Genomic DNA, 20,632 nt, shown 5'->3' with positions numbered 1-20,632 from the left:
GCAGAACTATATGGTTCACAGAACCTCCCAGACAGGTGTCTCATTCTGGCTTGAAGTTTAAAAGACATTTTCAAAACAGAGATATTAACTGTGTGGCCAATGAACACAAAAACGTTCAGATCAGACAAAAGCTTCAGTCAGTTCACACAACTTCCATGGCACCAGCAATGATGTGTATTAGTAGAGTGCAAACCACTAGATCTACATAACCTGTATTTTAAATCCACTATTCTACAATCACTTGAAAACTTGCCAGCTTACCTCCAAGCAAATACAGGCACTAAATCCAAAACAAGAACTAAAGCTCAAGTATCTCTTTATTCATGTACTGTAATCCATACATTGAAGAATAAGGGATAAGTACTTTTATGACAGCTCCTAATGGCAGATAATAGACACCTCTCTGTAGATGGGAGACAGCTGCACACAATTCTTTTGTTCTGTTCAAGAACTTTTACATTTGAGGACATTCAGCCAAAGTCCATTAGAATATGGCTGCCAGGAACAGAAAAAATCCCAAAGTCAACAAGAGAAATATCTCTGGAAAGAAAATGATAGAAATTATAATTACACCCTGACTTCACAGGATGTGTATGACCATGCCAAGGTGTATTAAAGCCCAACAACACTCAGCTTCTTAACTGATGACTTTGGATACTCACAATGTACTAAAAGTCAGATTCTTGAAGGAACTTCTGTAAAGGAGAGGGTGGTACTTTTTAGTACTGATCATCTGTACTTCCTTAATTAGTTGAAAATTCATTTAAGAAAAGATGCAGTTAAAACTAGTTCCATACAAGTAAATAATATTTAACAATACTGCAGCAGTACTGAAAAAAGAAACTGTGCAGAAGCCAACATGCCACAAGATACATCTCTGAAGCCTCCACAAACACCGGGTAAACTAATATCTCAAGGTGGCAGATAAAAATAACAATAGATGATGGCTGGAAAATGAAATAGGAGAAACTGGACATGACTGAAGGGAGGCCTCCTAGGTCACTGCGCCTTGTCCTTCCTACTGCAGGCACTACAGCCCTAGATAATTTAAAAATACTGAATTCCAACTTGAAATTAGGTAGTTTCTGCCTTTGTTGCTCCAATGAGGTGGGTATTCCAGAATGCATCTTTCATGGTAGCAACAGGTAATGCAGACTTACCAAAACTTTTCTTACAATTGGTGGCAACACTGTCCAAAACTGCATTTAACAATGCAACATTTATAAAGCTGTCCTATAAGAGCACAGAACTTTTGAGAAGTGGTAAGTTTTGATTCAATTCTAACAACCTGAGGATTTGAATAACGTGCCACTTCACAAGAACCACCATAGAGTTCATGCACATTTATGCTATTTCCCTTTTTTGGAGATACAAGAATCTTGCTAAAGATTACATAAATGTTCTTCAGATTACTGTGATGCTGCAGGGTATACTGAGAATCAATACTATCATGCCAGGGGAAATACCAACTAAAGGAAAAAATATATACCTGAGAATACAATGGATCATTTTACTCCATGCTTCAGATATTAAATTTATGCTCATTGCTTCAGCATATGTACTGTCAAGATTTGGAAAGAGGATACCAAAAGGACTCCAACCAATCAATCATCACAGCAATTCTTACTTTCTTATGTAATGTGCTGTTTAGAAACTACAGCCAAGCTAAGTTTCACTGCCCATGAGCTAACAATCAACAAAAGAGGTCATCTTAAGGAAAACAGACTTATGCCACAATACAATCAACAAGCCCAAGAGTTAGTGAATCTTTGGCAGCTAATACCAACTTCTCTCAAGGAGGACTGAAGATGTTCCAACTTCTGTGAACACAGGTTAACATATAAATAAAGACAACCCAAGCTGGTGCTGTAATTCTTTCAGCAAAATGATGCATCCAATAGTAGAAAACAAAAAGATGGTACCAGGTGGATCAGAAATTACAAAAATATTTGTAATTGATCCATTAAGAGCACTTAGGTCCATGCAATCTCCAGAAATGGCCAGAACTTGTTTAAGAGCTGTAATATCTAAAGTAGGACAAATATCAGAAAATATGATTAATCTTAGCAGTAGAATGACTTCCTTTGATATTTCTAGTAACATTTATATACTAGCACTTAAATCACTTAATATTATATAGATGCATAAAGGAAAGCTGGAATCCCAAGGCTCCACATGTTGCTTGTGTCTCTCTCTTTGTCTGGCTCCACCAGTGCAAACCTCAGCCAAGGACAAAGAGCTCATGACGAACTACAGCCTTCACTTTTGAACCATACCAAGATCCCAGACACAGCAAGGAGTTAGAATCTAAGAGCAGCACTGCAAAGAAGGAGCTAGGGGTGATGGTTGCTGAAAAACTCAACCTGAGTCAACAATGTGCATCCTGGGCTGCATCAAGAGGTTTAAGGAGATTTCTCCCTCTACTCTTTTCCTGTGAGACCCCACCTGAAGTACTGACTACAGTTCTGGTGTTCCCAACATAAGGAGGACATGGAATTGATGCAGTAAGTCCAGAGGAGGCCACGTAGTTGACAGGAGACTGGAGCACCTACCAGCTGTGACGACAGGCTGAGAAAGTTGGGGCTGTTGAGCTTGCAGAAGAGAAGGTTTAGTGGAGATCTCATAGCAACCTTCCAGTGCCTGAAGGGGACCTACAGGGAAGCTGGAGAGGGATTCCTTCTCAGGAACTGCAGTGACAGGACAAGGAATAATGGGCACAGACTGAGAGGAAATTCAGGTTAGATATTAGGACAAAATTCCCTCCTATGAGGATGGTGAGGCACTGGAACAGGTTGCCCAGAGAAGCTGTGGATGCCCCAACCCTGGCAGTGTTCAAGGCCAAGTTGGATGGGGCTCTGAGCAGCCTGGTCTAGTGGAAGGTGTCTCTGCCCATGGCAGTGGGGTAGAAACGGATAATATTTAAGATCCCTTCCAACCCCTCATCATTCTAGGATTCTGTATTTAGGACTAGATTGGAAGTTTGAGCAGAGCCAGATTAAGATAGAGAGGGAACCACCACTGCATTGTAAAAGAGCATTTCCTTTCTATTTGAAATCCCAAATCCACTCCCAAAGACTTTTATAAGGTGCAATAATTTGACTACAGTCTCCATTTTATAGGCACATGGGCTAAATTCCTCTCTGAACCCTTGCCAAATCACTTCAGGGATGAATAGAAGTGGGATATTTACTTTTAATCCATGAACCGTTCTTAAAGCCAATAAAACTGGCATTCTGCTTTACAGATGTGAACGAAGGAATATCCAGTTTCCAATAAATTTACTTTTGCTGCCTGCTGCATAATGAACAGACTAAAATAAAACAAAACCACACAGGTATCACCTTCTGACTGCCACACCAGGAAAGCTAATAAAATCCTTCACAGTGGATTTGAGAGCAACATCAAGATTTCTGCAGTATGTAGAACTTGGTAGCAGTTTCAGAAGGTTTAAGAAAAAAGTTTATAAACCAGCTTAAAAGTTTGCTGAGCTTCTTAAAGGTAGTCTGGCTATTAAAACAGGTGTTAAAATGATTTACTACATGTGCTGTCTGAAACCTCTATTAAATACAGAGGGTGATTGAATATTTCTACAATATTTGCCTAGCCCATTTTTTGGACTGAACATTTTTATATCTTTTTTCTTCTCTCCTTCATTAAGAGCCTTTCTCTTATTCCCATTTCCTTCTCTACTTTCCAACTCCACCTTTTGCTGGACTAATGAACAGCAGATATCACAAAAATATCAAAATGGAAGCAATGGCACCTGTGTAAAATGAAGTTAGCATTTCTTTTCTCAGCTACCAAATACTTTTTTTCAGGCCGAAACTATTCCAGGTTCTAATATATACCATGTTCTTTCATGGTGAGCTGGTTCACCTGCATGAATGTCCATATTCCTGCATGATGGGGCATTGGCCTGTCCCTACCTCTTCTCTAAGGGAGAAAAGCAGGACAGATCAGATCTCTGCATAAAAATTGAACAGGGCTTAAACTCTTCACCATGTGGTTCTACACTGAAGCAGTATATTGCACATTTCCTGTTCCCTGCACCAACCAGACAGACCATAAACCTATAAAAGGTGGGTGCTCTGTACACTTTCTCTTCTATGTAAAATACTTTTAAACTTTAATGAAGACCAACAGCAGCTTCTGTATGTAAGCACCTCTTAGCAAGCGTGGTGGAGACAAAAAGCACTAACAGAAGAGAACATAAATCAAGGACTAAACACAAAGCTTCTAAGTTCTATGTTTTACTCTTCTTGCAAAGACTTTACTCCTCACCCAAGAAGTGACCCAAGTCAAGGGAAACAAAGGGCCTGACATGAAAAGGATATAATTTGGAGGAAGGAAGTTCCAGCTTAAGACCTGATTGGCTAGTGCAAGATAACGCTGAAACACTGAAGACATCTGAGCATTGAGGTTTTCACGTCTGCTGAATTCCTGAAGTACCTCTACTGTGAGCATGAAGATCTGCCGCAGATCATCCTCCTGCAGTCAGGACAAACACAACACATTCAGTATCTCAGTCATTAATGAAATGTTCATCAACAAGAAATACTTTTCCAAAGAGAATAAAAATTTCCAGTTTCACCCTACTTTCATTCAAATACAGGAAATACTCTGAAATTGCCAGTGAGAATCCCCCCTTTCACCAAAATTAATTTATTACATTTGCAAAAACTATGAAAAAAATCCTCACATAAATACTAGTCATTAAAAGATTAAAAACCAATATGTTTTTAGTAAGTGGTGGAGAAAGGAGTTGGTCTTTGGCATGAAAAAAAGATGGTAAGTTGTACCACAACAGTCAGTTTAAAGCAATGCCTTCACATAAACATTTCTGACTGGCCAAACAATACATCTGAGACAACCAGACTACACCATCTGCAATAATATTTTTAAATACATACATAGCTCTCCTTGGCTTTAAACCAAAGCTATATTTAAGACTATCATTGTTCCACAGAGTATTCGTTTTGTTTGCAATTGGTAGCCAAGGAATTAAAGAGTCCAACGGCATAAAGATCTGTAGCTCTACATTCATAAAATGGGCATAAAAGGGGTTGCACCTTTTTGATACAAGTTTTTTAAAAAAACATTATCAATCTTCCTGAAGCAGCCAGTATTTACATTATTTGCAGTATTTGCCCTATTAAATGTTTTTAGGCACACAGTGTACCTGACTGCACCTGGTACAACAAAGTATTTTTGCTTCCACATGTTTAAATTTTAGAAAGAAGTAGCATATATCAATACAGAACTAGTTTACCTGAAATATACGTTTACAGTTACCATGGAACTCCATGCTTAGTCCAATGTTGCTGGTTTTACTTGAACTTGAGAACTCGCTCAACAACGCCGTTAGAATGGAGCAGGCCAAAGTTTGCTATAAAAAACATAAGGGGGAATAATATAACTAAAAGATGTCCAATAACACAATAGCACCTACAGTGTCTTTCATTTTTCTATTAGCATTTTAATACAACACTACTTCAGTTCCTTTTAACACAAACTAAAACAAGTCAAACTTTCAGGAAAATAGATCCCTGGATGAACCATTTCTGGAATCATCAGGGCTCCATCTTTAAAACAGAAATTCAAGTATTCAAGCAATATAAAAGCTGGCATCTGTGTGATCATCATTACAAATGAAACCACCAGCTTATTGCAAACCATTTCCCAGCCTTGCCATTTACTTTGTCTCCCTGTGCACAGACCTTTACAGGTATTAGTTTCAGGGAAGATTCACTGTCCACTTATTTCTAGTGATGTAAGAGTTCAGGTCCCTCTGAAGTTTGTTTTGGCCCTTCTTTGCATTTGCTACACTTACCATGTTAGTCATTTGATCATGACTAACTTTATAGCACCAAAAGTGATACAAATTTATAAAAAACAACACCTGTAATAACACTGTCTACTACATCTTTTCCCTCTCTCCCCATAAAAAAAAATATAGGAGATGAATTCACAGAAAGCTCTAATACTTGAAAGATCTTGGATACCTCCCTCCAAAGCACAACATTGACAAGCCTCAGAAATAACCCCTAAAACTACTCTATTAAAATTACTACAAAAATTGGTGAGAAAAGGCATGCTAATTTTAGAGAGACAGATTCACGAAGACTAAATGTTTTAAGTATCTTTTTCATTCTCAAAATTTAAGATAAGGTAAATGACATGTTTAACTAAAACAGTACTTAAAAGCCAAATTTCTGTTTTAAACACATGGCTCCAGCTTTTGTTGCTGTTTTCTGAAATATATATAAAAAAAGCTTTTTTTCTTGATGCCAAGGTCCAGCAACCATCATCACCAGTTTTAATATCTTTTAACTGATTGTTGCACACAAAGGGGAGCAAGAACTGCACAGTGGAGATGCAAGTAGTACTTCAGACTTGTGCTGTACACTGCTGTAACAAAGACAATAGAAAGTGTATACTGCTGAAATGAAAAGACTTTTTGTTAAAGAGATGTTCTTTACAAAAAGCTCCAAAATTACTGGCAATCCTCCCAGACTGTTTGGAGCCAAGGTGCCAGGGATGGACAGAGGGATAGGAATTGTTAAAGGGTCATGCATGCCAGCAAGTGTCCAGGGGTTAAACAGAAATATGCACACTACCTCTGAACACCCGAAAGATTAAAGTGGAGATGATACTATTTATGCAAGCTCATACAACAGCTGAGACCAGTGCCATCCACCCACCAACTGCAACATCTTTGTTCAGAAATGCCTCTGAAGTCAGTACCTTGACCCCCCCCAGACAACTAGTTATCTTAGTCAGTAAACACTAAATTGACATTCTTACTTGCTAAATAAGTTCCAGACAGATCAAACATAGTGGCTTTGTGATAATACACAGGTTTTCTCTTTCACTATGCAATAAAGCTGCATAAGCACAGCAGACGAGCATATTGCTGATCAGTCGCTAAGTAAAAGCCTTCCCATTTTAAAGCAATTATTTATTTCAACTGGACTATTTCTCATTTACAGTCAGCTCCCTCAAACACCACATATGACTAAAAAAGCATTTAGCCAATGAAAACCAACACCACAATTTAAACTACTCCAGTGAAAGTGCAACTTTGTCACTTATATACTAGAAGTATTTCTAATTAGCTCAAACATTTCACAAATCGCATTTCAAATTTCTGTGCAAGGTATTCACACAATTTTTTTTTTTAGTTAGCGGAAATACAGATTTGATCTAATATTAAAAAAACCCAAAACAGTATAGACTAGTATTGAGTATTAAATCCAACATTTAAGTTAAATATGAAAAGAATTAACCTGGTTAAAAAAAAACTACTAAGAAAAACCCCTTAAGTCTGACTTCAGAACAATGCTTCAGATCAGAATACGTTTTCAAAGAAATAATGCAAAGTTTTCTCACATGACCCTCTAAATAGTTCAAAATACAAGTTTTATTTGATGCTTAAATTACTGACTCACATTTTTCAGCTCAAAGCAGCTACGACATAAGGACATCATTAGCTGCAATTACAAATCTGTACACTGATGCTCTGTAACATACCCTGATTACCAAGTGGTTTCAGTGGCTCCAAGAGTACAACAATCAGGCTAAAACTAAAATACTTTTGCTTTAGCATGCTAAGATCTTGACATCGAGCCACCATCCAGACCACCACAGGACAAGCAAGGCAGCAATGCAGACTACCATCATTTGCAGTTGGTTGCTAATTACTGCAAAATCAATCACCAAGTTCAAAGGGGCAGGAACAACAGGAAAAGAAGTTTGTTCCCACTGTAATTACAAATACTTAATATTAGCTGAAATAGCTCCTTCCCTTTTCTCCAGTTTGTTTATAGGTATATAATCATTTATCTTTTCTCTTTGTTCAGTAATGTGCTAGTTCATGGTAAAAGTGTGTTATAGATTTTTTTTGTGTGTTTCTCCTGATTTCAAGGAAAAATTTTAAAGGAAGGTTAAATTTTATTAGTGATGGTAAAGACATCTCTTTGAAAGTGTAAAGAGCAATGGGCACAGGTAGGCTGACTGAATCTGCTAAGCAGCTTGAGCAGTGGCCTATCCCCGATTTCAATGAGAGCAAGTTCAGATAGTTCTGGGACATCAGTGCCTGCTTTGAGCAGGACAGCAGAAAAATGATGTTACTAGATTTACACACCTCATTCCATCAGGCAGGCTAGCTTACAGCAAATACCAGGGCACGCTGCACCCCTCTGCTCTACTCCCTCCTACTGAATTCCCAGTGTCCCATCAACTCCCTTAACTTGGCATTTCAATACCTGGAGTGCAAATCCTGCCCCATTCCCTCACCATCCCTAGGGCCTCATGTGCAATATTTGTGCATCCTTGAGCTTCTGTTGCCCTCTGCACCTGGGCTTACCCCTTGCATCCGTAAGGAATTGTCAGCACTCCTGTATATCCAGGTCACCAGGGCAGGAGAAGACCAAAGAGAAGATACTGGCCAGTAACTTCAAATTTACTGCAACAACAGGCTGAGGTGAGATAGCTCAAGATTGGTTTCCTAGAAGGCAGATGCCAGCCCCCATGAGTTTAGCTTCCAGACAAGAGCAGAGGAACAGATCAAGACCGTAACCTGCCTCTACAATGTCAAGTATTTGCACAGAGCTTTGCAAAACCACCACAGCTTCCCAAAACTGCCATAAGGCTACAGGAATTTATACATATTATAAATTATCCATAGCAGCAAGATGGCCATTTTCAAGAGGATTAACAAATTATTAGCTTAAAAGAATATTTGCCCTGCCATCTATTAAACTTTCCTGAATACAAAATAGTATTTCAGAAACTCTGGAATAAAGCTCAAGTAAATTTTACTAAAGGTAAAATTTGATTTTCATAAAGTAATTTTACTGAAGGTTAACTACTAATATTTTGAATTACATTTTTTTAATATACAGATATGTTTGGTGTGAAGACACTAAGTACCTCAACATAAATATTATCAGAAGAAAGTTTTCAAAAATCTGAAAACCAACAATTTCAGAGAAACCAATACTGGTGTGCCACATGAACTAAAATTTCTTCCTCTTACACGTAAGAAAATTAAATTTACCTAACACATAAAATTCTAGGGTGGAGGGTTTTAGGGGGTTTTGTGTTTTGTTTTCGGGGTTTTTTTTGTTTGGTTGTTTTTTTGTTGTTGGTTTTAGTGTGGTTTTGGCTGGCTGGTTTGTTAACATTTGTTTTCTGGTGGGGATTTGTTCATTCTTCTTTAAAGGTTTTTTTTTAAAAGGTTTTTGCCACACCACAAAAGAGATTAACAATGCAAGTTAGTAATACCACACTGTAATAAGTAGAAAATGCACGTGACTCTGGGCATCATATTAAAAGCCAGATCTGAATGTCTATTGTGCAGCAATGCCATTAACTTCATACCAGTAAGAGTACACCTCTGAACCCAGTTTGACTCACTCCCTAGCAATTTCACTAGTTCTGCCACAAGTACATACCCAAACAATAAGCCCATCTAACAAAATAAAATCCTTCTCTTGTTGAGAGTATTGCCTCTGAGAATAGCTTGGCACTCACCCCAGTTAGCTTTATTACCAGGAATAAACTTTATGAAAGATCGCTATACATAAAATAGACTCTCAGCTGCTCAAACAGAAGATCAATGGGACTTGTGATAAGAGATTAACTTGGCAATCAGACACCCAGCAGTAACATGGTTTTAGTGGTTTTCTTTTTAAATGACTTTAATAAAACACTGACACTACTGAAAGACCATGTGTCATTTTAACAATAAACAACATTTATATATCATTCATAAAACTCAGATGCAAAAGGTAAATACAACTTATTTCTCCAAATGGAATGTCCCCTATAAAAGAAGCTAAAGCCATAATGTTTGAAGGGATTTCACACTTGTGCCTGGGCTGCCCATGGAATAAATGAAGTGCATAATTTGAGGGTAGTTAGGTTACAGAGCATCTGAATGAAAGAAGAGTTCAAATACAGCCTAGAAAAAAATGGACATGTGGTATATCAGTTCTGCAGCAATAAAGCCAACAGACAAAGCAAAATGAACTCCAATAGCAAAACTGTTTCCTTGTTTTGAATTCAGAGCAGAGATACAGTTAGGTTGTCAGAGATTTGATTAAAGAATTCATTTTACTACAAAACCTAAACTATCATGCAGTGCCTTCTGCAAGTATCATTTACACCTACAGAAAAAGCAGTAAGCATATTTAAAACAAAGATTTTGCCTGAATAGAGCAAATCATCACATCTACCCTGTTACATTAGATCACTGCCAGCCTGAATATGCATTTAGAGGACTTAACTTGCACAAGAGCAGGAAAAATCAAAGAATAAATGTATCGGAAGCAGAATTTGCTGCGTTGCTCCTAGGTGATAGAATTCTGTAATGAGAATGTATCAAAAGCAATTCTACTAAGTTGTTTAAAGCAAGGCTTTCTTTGTAAGGGCAGTAATAGTCTTCTTCTCTAGTTTCCTTGAATAAGCACAGCTGGTTTTGCTAACATTTTCAGAGTATCTAAATCTCCAGAACATAAGCTGCAACTCCAAATTGGAAGGTTAAAAGGATGGCCAGAGAGCCAAAAGAAATATCTTTATGTACACAGAATAACTGGGGCTACTCCAACTTTTCAACTTGGGAGTATTGCAAGATGGGTGGGAGACCCAGGACTTGAAGTAGTGGTTCCCAACCAAAGAAACCCAGAATATATTTTGAGGAAATGTAAGCAAGCACCAGGAAGAACCCACTGATTTTCATCTGCTCCTTCCCAAACAAGCCAACAGGTGGAAAAAAGCTATAGAGGAGGGATATGATGATAGGAATAGGACCTACAGCTGCAGTTCTGTGCTGTCAGCAGTAAGGGACTAGCTGGGCAGTGCACTCCTTTCCTCTCATTCCCTTTCTGCCACTGTGCTAAGACAGATGAGCAAGCACCAGGTTAACACATCAGAGCTACAGTGGAACAATAAGTGAGACCTTGCTTCCCTTCCCTGGGGGGAAGCAGCCAAACCAAGGGAAGCCCCCAGGGGTGAGCTGAGAAAGAAAAAGTCAATTCCCCTGTGAATCACCATGGGCCAGAGGAAGATGATCTTGTGGTATGTGAAGCATGCAGGCTTTGGACAAAGAAAGGAAGTAGCAGCCTCTACTAATAATGGAAGAGGTCCAGGCAGAGTTTGCTGGAGCACAGGGCGCAAAACATGCTTTTCTTTGTTTCTGTGGAGACAGGCAAAGTTGTGAAGCAGAAATCAAGAGGAGAAAAAAAAGGTAATCTCATAAAAGAAGCTGAAGGCCGAAAAACCATATATAAAGGTAACACGTCCTTCTCCAGGTTCTTGTCTAAATGCCATCAGTTGGATCTTCACTCCTACCACAGCTGCATGAATAAATACAGAACTTTCAATTAAACTCAAAATAATGAATAATTGGAATAGCCATGCAGCTCACCATCAGCAGCACCCAGCTTTAAATATACACCATCCCAACAAGTGCTCTTTGGTGGGTAGGCGTCCTCCCTCCCTCCACTTTTCCCAGTCCTCGTTCCTGGTCTTTCTTGCCTGGCTCTGCCTGCCATACTGCCACCTATGTCAAATGAGCTGCATTACATGGCTGTGCTCCACAGCAGACCTGCCCAAATTAAAAACTGAGAGGCTGGGAGGAAGAAAGGACTGTTTCTAAGCAGACTAACACAAAGATCCAGTATGTTACTGAACACATTTATTCTGACAGGCAGCACCTTTGAGAGGAAGAATGACTAAAGACCATGCAGCTAAAGTCAACAAATGTTTTAAAGAGGCTTTTCTCCTCAAGGCTGTTAATTTGTGTGACACCACTGTAATAAAAAAAATACATGGTGTAACACATGGAAAGGCTTCATTTCTTCTTTCCCAGTGAGTCTGTGAGGTCACAGGTGAGGGACTCCACTGGTGCATATCTCATGAGATGGCAAAATTGAGGAAAGAAAGGGTCTAGGATGCCATACATAGAACAGGGGATGCACATCTCACCACTTGGAATGCATCTCCTCACCTCCCAGCCCTGTCTTTGAAAATGTGGCTCTAGTGTAAATGTAAATGTAACTAGGGAGTTATCAATTTCTAGTAGTTATTAGGCAACTAAGCTGGAGACTTGCACCTCTGGTAAAGCCAGCAAACTTTCAACAGAAAAATCTGAAAAGTGCAAAAGCACCCTGATTAATTCACTTACTAAAAAGCCACTTACATTTACTTTTAAAGGTCTCATACACTTTACTTTTAAAGTTACACTTTAAAGTTCTCATACATTTCTATCACTGAGTTTTAACCTCATATGTGGAGTAGTTTCTGGATTCCTAAAATTCCCAAACCAATCTTTAACACACTAAATTAGGCCTTTATAGAGAACTTATCCATTTAAATATCCTGGCTCACCCTCTGCTTTTTAAACTCAACATGTCTCAAGGGTAATGAGGTACACAGAACAAGGTAACAATTTTATTAGACCAGAATACACAACTTGGGGTGGATAATACATGTATTTGTCAAAATGTGAAAGTCAGGACAGCCTCTCCAACTACATGAACCAGTACATGTACATGTACATGTACATGAACCAGTACATGAACCAACCCTACTACATGAAACAGTAACAGCTAGACAGGTTTCCAGAAGTAAAATTCCCTTTAAAGAATAGAAAAAAGAACTGTAAATGCTAAATAAATACAACTAGTTATCTAGGCAGCCATTATAAGGGATAGATTAACCTCAATGAAGATTACTACCTAGAATTTTGCTTATTAATATTTCCCACTGCTCACATGAAATCCATTCACAGCACATCCCTCGGAAGCTTTAGGTAATCTGAAGCAGCTGGATCTTCTCTAGCCCAACTAGGAACATTGAGAAACAGAACAACAGATTTACAAATGTTGCAAGAGAAAGAACTGTTACGATCCCAGAGCTTCTCCAGTGAGTCTTGACAAATCTTCTTCCATATACAAAAAAGAATGTAGGCTTCAGATATGGAACTTTATATTAAAATCATTCAAAAAAACACAGCTTCTGTTGCTTCCCAGTCCCATGTCAAGTCTATAGCAGCTGGATCCCACTGCATCTGCCTACACATATGGAAGAAATCGAGGTGTGATCCATACCTCGGTCTGGTTTTAAACAAAATCTGATTGTGTTCACATGCAGACGAGATCCTCCTCTTGGGAGTCAGTCACTTAGCTGCCAGGATTCCTGTCCTTCTGGCAGGGATGAAGGACAAATGAAATCCTTCAGCTATGCAAAAGCAGAATATTTTAACACAAGAAAAAGCCAAGGAATTGAAGGCATTTATAGTTGAGAAGAACTTGGCCCACGCAATTCTCCAAAATCTTGAAATCAGTGATAGAAAACATGTATTTAGAATTGTAAGATTGGCTCATGATACTGTGGGGTCTGCTGCCAGAAACTCTGTCCCCAGATAAATTAAGATTTTGAAAAGAGATCTTGAAATTGCTGTCGGAGGGAGATTACAGATTCTCCTTCATGAGCAGAGGGATGGCTTATATTGATAATACAGGAGGAGCCAGAAATAACAAAACCAAGAGCTCCAAAGCTAAACTTTGTCCTCCCAGAGGATTACTACCTAAACTCAGTTACAAATAAATAAGCAGCCAGACTAAAAGTTTGCTTTCCCTTCTCAGACAAAGGTCTCTTCTGTGAGATTCATAAAGCACCAAATGGCAGAGAAGCAGCAGCAGAGGCCAACACTCCAGTTCTAAACCTGGCTCTAACCATGCATCTTTCCCATCCCTGAAGTATTAACTCTCCTTAGTGTCCTATTATTTCCTTAACACATACATTGTGTTCCCCTATTAAAAGATTACTCAATACTAAAGCAATTTTATTACTCTCATCACAATTCCTCTCCTTATCTTCCGTCCAACCTCCTCCTTATTTTTTCATTCTCAACAGTTCATTCATCAGTCTTGCTCATATGTCAGTTTTCCACTACATACCTTCATGTCCTAGCCTCAAAATACATCCACCTCTGAAGATCTTTTTAACTAGTACTGGAGTAGCTGAGGTACTAAACACATCAAATCCTGCAAAAGGACACAAACAACAGACACTACCATCTACATTCACTGCCCTCCTTATTACCCAATTATCAAGACTTGATCCTGACAAGATAGTACTCAAAAGTCCCAAGGATTTCATGGAGCAGGACTGGCTGATGATCACAAAGTTAGTACAGACATCTGACAGAAATTGGGTGGAGGGCTGCAGGGAATGGAAAAGGTTAAATACCAACATTATTCTTGTAAAGTAAAGATGGATCAACCTTTCAAAGTTGTTACATATTTATACAAGAGGCATGCCCTGACTCCCTTCAGAAAGCAGTTTTGGCAGGTAGCATGCTGAAACACCATTTTATTACTGCTTATTATTGCACATGCAACCTGGGTGCCAGAACCAGAGTCTCTCTCAAAAATGTTCTTGCAATCTTCTAAGACTTAGCTGCAGAACTCTCCTACAGCTAAGTCTTAGAAGATTACGAGAACATTTTTGTGAATGAGAACTAGTTTATAATATAAACCATCACATATACATGGTAGCATGTGCTTATAATCAGTTTGCAAAAGACAACCACTGTGCCATAGAGAAAAGACCTTTCAGCAGCATCATGTGTCTTTTTTTTTTTTTTTTGCTAGTAAGTCTTGTTAGCACACCAGAACAGAAAACATCATTACACATCCTAGACATTTTCAATATCATCCTTAGAACTGGAGCTCAAATATTTTGGAAAAAGTGTGGAGAAATTCATACTCGTGAAGAGAAGGAAATAAAGAGAAAATTAAATAAAGGGAAATGAAAAACTGAGTTCAATTTGGCAGTGAGCTGAACTTGGAGAAGAGTACCCCTTCCCCCAGCCAGAGCTCCTCTGCAACGTGCTCTGCTCTGCAGCATGCCCAGGATGATATGCTTGGAGCAGGCAGTCTTAGCTTGCTGTATGCTGTGGTCAGTGCAGGGTGTCTGTGGACAGTGCACGCACAGAATACAAATGCACAAGCTGGACTGTGCATTCCTTAGCTCAAAGTCCACGTTTCTATTTACGTCACTTTTGTAGCTTTATGCAAAGAGCCTACAAACTACATGAGCATACACAGTGTTGAGCATAAAACTTGAAAACCTCAGCTGCAACTCCATTGTAATAACTAGGCTATATTTCCTGGAAAAAAGCATTAACTCAGTTCTTCTTAACAAATACCCATTTCTACCAAATTACGCAGAATCAAAAGGCTGAAACAGTTTCCTTAAGGTAAATAACTGTGAAATTAAGTTTCACGAGACTAAATGAAATTTCCATACCCTGGAGCGGTATTACTTGTTGCTCAGAGGTGACGCACTATTTTTAGGACCATGACATGAGCTGGATTACTTCTAGTACACTTTGATTGAATTTTCAGAGTTAAACATTTGCCCCTCCCATCTATCTAGTACAACTGCTGCTCTAAATGCTCAGCAGTGTCATGAGCCAGTTCTCTCAAGGTTTTTTTTGGAGAAAAGCTTCAGTTAAAGTTTCAGCATGGAATCTACATACTCTTTGATTTTCATCTGGTAGGAGAAAAAATCACCTCTCTTTGAGCTCTAGTTACATGCCTCTATTATGACCTATTCTAAACTTATCCCCTGGCATAGCAAACGGAATTTCACTAAATGCATAGATAGATATTGGACACCTTGTTTCCACTTTGAGCTCAGTATCGAAGGTAACACTTACCCCTAGTAGTATGACATTAAATCAAGAATAAGTTTTGTATTTCCATTCCACGTTTTACTTCCTCACAACCCTTTCTCTCCACCTACTGTCTCCCAAAGAACAGCAGGGCCTATGCCTCCTGCTCACAGTCCATTTCGACAGCTGAGCCGCAGCAGAGTGCAGCACTGCACAGATGGAAGGGGAACAGAGTGTGCAAAGAACCTCCCAGCTAATGGAAGATCTGTTTTAGATCTTGCTACTAGATTAAAGAAAACAAACAAATAACTTTTTAAAAACACGCCAAAAAAAACCAAAACAAAGCACCAACCCACAACTACGGCACTTAAAGCAGCTATTCAGAAAAACATTCCCTAAAAAGATGATCTCCTTGTATACCAAAGTATGTATACACATACTACCCCTAGTCCCAAAACATTTTAAAAAATCTCCACTTTGGTAAATGACTGGATAGTTGCCAACTTAATGACTAATTGTATAAGCAAAGTATAAAACATTGTATAGCTACTAAGTACATAATGTAAGCTGCTGATACAGACTGCTTAACTTTTGAAGGAAAAAAATGAAGTACTTACCACAGTGGGGTTGCCACTGCTGATCAGCTGGCTGACTTCATGAAAAATGCTTTTGCAGTCGATTGATTTGTCTAATGATCCCCGTTTCACTATCACTGCTACTGCTAATAAAATCTGCTCCCGAACATACTTTTGAAGGCTGTAAACAACATTGCACAAATATAATTGCAACTTATTCTGGACACTGATGCTCAATAAAATTTCAAATACATTTCTTTTTCAAATATCTTGTGTGAATTCATAAGGGAAAGCTGACAGAAGTTAATGGCTAAGACTAGAAGATAAATTCTTCTCAAAATTATCTTGGCACTGCTTGCTAGGGGAAAGAAAATGATAGCCCAGATTTTATGCAGAATCCTAAATGTCCAGAGGTGTGTTGTCTATACTTACTTAGGCCTTTGTAAGACATAGGTTAGAAGGAATGTTCGCAGTGACTCAATGCTAGCTTTTTCCAAGAGAATCCATTCTCTTACAACTGCTTCCATTATCGCTGTAGCAGCTTGGAAAAGGACATAGTCCACTTTACTCGTTTCTGTGGGAAAAAACAAACACAACTTGAGTATTAGAAGACATGTATTCAGCTTGAATGTGCTTCTAACAAACAAAAAAGGAACTTACTATTATTTATTACTAAACAGAATATTGTTGCTATGAAAACAGAAGGAATTTACAACTCAAAAGGGGGAGAAATAATCAATAACCCAATTATCAAATTGTCTGGTATTACTCAAGTCAATGACCTAGGGGAAAGTTGTCTGTGCTAGGAAGCTGATTCAAAGAACAGAATAAGAATGCTAACACAATGGGGGAATAAAATAAACAAGATGACAGATTAAGTTCAAATAGATTAATTAATAAAAGTGATTAATCTTACAGGGTTAAAGATTAAGCCTGTAATGTCAAAGCTAGAAATTTCTGTGTTTGCCTTTGAAAAAACAAATAGTGCATAAAAGTACATTTATTTCATGGGTAATAAAAAGAAGCAAATTAAAAGTAACATTTGTGCTTAATTATCCAAGCAAAAAATTTTACACCATGGTGCATTTAAAGTGTTCTACTTCATGTTCAAGATTCCAGATTTATTATGAGTTAACTAAAATGTAATTTCTGACCACAGTATGAGAATTCTTTGCCATTATTATCTGAATATAGGATTACTACGTATACAGATGCGCTAAGGAAAGTATAAAAGTATATTAGGGAGAAAGGCTAACAGTTTGGATGATTACAAAATACAATTTAAAGAGAAATGCCAGAATATGAATAAAATTTCTATGATGCTAGAAAGCTACAGAGATGTTTTTTGTTGTTGTCCCTTTGCTTTTAAAAAATTTAACTTGGAAACAGCAGGTAATATCTCAGAAGCCAGTTTCATAACATTCTGAGCTCTGCATAAAGAATTTTCAGAAAGGGTGCAGCCACAGGGTGGCAAAAGCATAAAATATTAAATGAAATTCATGAACAAGAAGCAGAGTTTGAGCTATAGTGGTTAGCCTGCCAGGACTAGAAAAACTGTGTTTGAAAAAACCTCAATCATAAGATGAAGGGCTTTAAATTACTACAAAACAAACTTCCTTGCCCCAATTACATACACAAAAGTTTATAATATAAATGTCCTTTATATCCACGTTCTATATCAAAGCTAGCAGTTAATATGCTAAAATATTTTAAAGTAATTTAATCAGGCTCCAAATCTAAACCCACAGAGGTAAACATGCTTAAACAAAAATAAACCACGTTTAAATCTACTTAGCTTAATTTGGAAAACTAAGAAACCACTTAAGTAAAAGATTAATGTGTATGTCTAACACATATAAAAACAAATTGAGGGAATTTTAATTCTGGCACTTGTTACCTTGGGCCTTCAGCTTTTGTAGCTGTACAAAGCTCACAGGCACACAAAGAAAGAGAATGTAATTAGAAAAGGACAGAGTTTCCCCTTCGCGCCAAGTCCCACAGCCGCACAACTGCGATCGCTGACACAGAGCTGCAGCCCCCGGTGCAAGCCTGTGATCAGCCAGAGCAGCACCATCCTCCACAGGACTTACTAAAGAAAGGAAGGACAAGTTTTGCCAGGGCACTGGACAGTTATAAGCTTACAGCAGAACACAGTGCCTTTTGTTTCCTGGCTTCAACCCCAGGTTTCTAAACAACAACATAGTAATGGCTGTTCTCCTTTCCCATATGCTCACCTTCTCCATTATTCACCCTGTGTCATTCCTACACTCTTCTTTCCATGAATGACCTCATCCTTCTTATGTCTCTCTACCTCCATTCCAGCTCCTGTCTTGACCATTTTTTTCTTATTTCTTTTAAAAACCATCTACTTAGTCCTCTGGCTCCAGCACATCTTCCCTGCACACAGTACACCTCAAGTCTTTTATTTTTCATCATGAACAGCTTGATTTCCTTCTTGGTTCCTGATTTCACAATCCTTGCCTCTTCTTCCTCAACTCCCAAATCTTAACTAGCTGCTCTTTCTGTCCATACTGTACAGATACTTACTGAGGACAGCACAAAGTTTTGAAGTCTCTAAGTTCCAGGTCTCAGCACCATAACTACCTACATTCCCATGAAAAACCTGTCCCACGTGGAAACATGCTGGATTTTCAATGGTGGTAGCATATGAACAGTTTAAGGATGTAATATATCTAGACATCCAAAAAGTATGAAAATCAGCATCATATTCTATTCAACCAGCCACATTTAAGATTTCATGAGATTTCATTATTTATTTCTGATTGATGATGAATGCATCCTTAGACCCAAATGGTCTGCCAACAAATTTATTTAAGGATGTTTTTGCCCACCTTATTTTCTCTAAAAATCAATACAAAAACAAGAAGCATCAATTTTGCTGACCCATCAAGCAAAAACTGCAAAAGTTTTACAGTTTTCTAAACCAGATTAAGTATTTCTATAATATACTAATCCCAGAAGAGCCTCATTTGTAGAGAAAAATTTTGGTGTGGAATGGGTGCAGGAAAGGAAGCACATCCTGGAATTTATATCACAGTGTAACATAGCAGTAGATCTGCAATACTGACATCATAATGTTAATGAATTCAAAGTCTCTAATCCAGTAAATTTATAAATAACTGTCAAAAAATACTGCAGAATGAATTACATATGAAAAGAATATTTTCAACATAATTATAATATTTCTCTGTTCATTCTGGCAAATTCTTTAAAAGAACAGTTGCTTTTTGTGGTTTTGGCATGTGTTCTTTTGTTCAAACTTTGAGGTTTCTCCTGTCGGGTCTCAGAGTCAATTTTCATTGAAATTCCACCTCACCTGTCCCCAGCACTCACTTCTAGTCAATACTACAGTGCTGAGTAGCAATCTTACATCTTTACTGCTCCTGTAATTTTCAGATCTAGCTGCCAAACTCTAATAAGTCTCTATAGCACCTGTAAAAACATTTCTCTTTTATAAATAGCTACCAAACCACATTTAGAATGCTTCCACTAAAATCAAAGAAACTTCTGATGAAGGGTGGTATCTGCCTCTTTCCTTTCTCCACAGGTATAATCACACAAAATTTCAAATCAATACTGTCTTGCTTCTACCAGGTGGACAGATGCTTTTTTAGCTTTTTCCTCTTTTCCTCCAGCTGGGCTGACAACAGCAACTAAGTTGTTCAACTAGAAATAAACTCTCATTTCAGTACCAATGCAAAATCTGGTGGAAGTGCATAAAATTGCATCGTTGGCTGATTTAATGGGAAGCAAGCACAAAGCCAAGCAACCACACTACTGGCAGCTGCACAAGCTGCACAGATTAGACAGTATTACAATAATGTTGCAGAGGAAATCTATTAAATCAGTTTAGGAACTTAGCTACACGAAGTTACACCTTACAGCTTTGAAACTGACAGAAATAAAATAAAAAAGGACAGTAATAGGCTTCAGCCTCCATCAAAAAGTATCCCTCATTAAAATCTAAACTGATGTTCATAGTCCCAGCTGCAAAAGAACAGCACAGTTCCAGTTATAACAGAATGTACACACCTAAATTCATTTATTGAAACTTACCCAAAATATGTTTGCAGACAGCAAATGGTGATTTTGATTTTCTAAATGATAAGAATATGTGCTCAGCATGTTGGCGTTGTTCATTGTTGACCATGGAAGGTGGTGCCTGAAAGAAAAAAAAAAGTTATTCAAGCACCGATCAAAAATATACTAAAAACAATGTCACGTCAATGTCATGAATGTCAAACACATAAATGTTTGCCTTGTTAAACACCAAAAGCCAGTATCTCTTGGCAAAACTGCTTGCTTTCAGGCATTACCTCTTCTTATATACCACTCTGTATTTACATTGCAT

General features: G+C 38.1%; 1 protein-coding gene across 2 annotated transcripts in view; it reads right to left on the bottom strand.

The window, feature by feature from the left end:
• Window positions 1-20,632, bottom strand: part of XPO4 (exportin 4) — an 80,383-nt gene that overhangs the window by 38,873 nt on the left and 20,878 nt on the right. For both annotated transcript variants that reach the window (XM_064409255.1, XM_064409256.1), the window contains 5 exons: window positions 20,338-20,443; window positions 16,693-16,834; window positions 16,303-16,441; window positions 5,270-5,386; window positions 4,335-4,488 (listed from right to left, as the gene is read on the bottom strand). In XM_064409255.1, coding sequence (XP_064265325.1) covers window positions 4,335-4,488; window positions 5,270-5,386; window positions 16,303-16,441; window positions 16,693-16,834; window positions 20,338-20,443 — 658 coding nt within the window. The remainder of the gene's footprint in view (window positions 1-4,334; window positions 4,489-5,269; window positions 5,387-16,302; window positions 16,442-16,692; window positions 16,835-20,337; window positions 20,444-20,632) is intronic.

The sequence above is a fragment of the Passer domesticus genome, chromosome 2 (genome assembly GCF_036417665.1).
Source record: "Passer domesticus isolate bPasDom1 chromosome 2, bPasDom1.hap1, whole genome shotgun sequence".
In the NCBI taxonomy this organism is placed as follows: domain Eukaryota; kingdom Metazoa; phylum Chordata; class Aves; order Passeriformes; family Passeridae; genus Passer; species Passer domesticus.
This window is presented reverse-complemented; position numbering and strand designations above follow the sequence as displayed.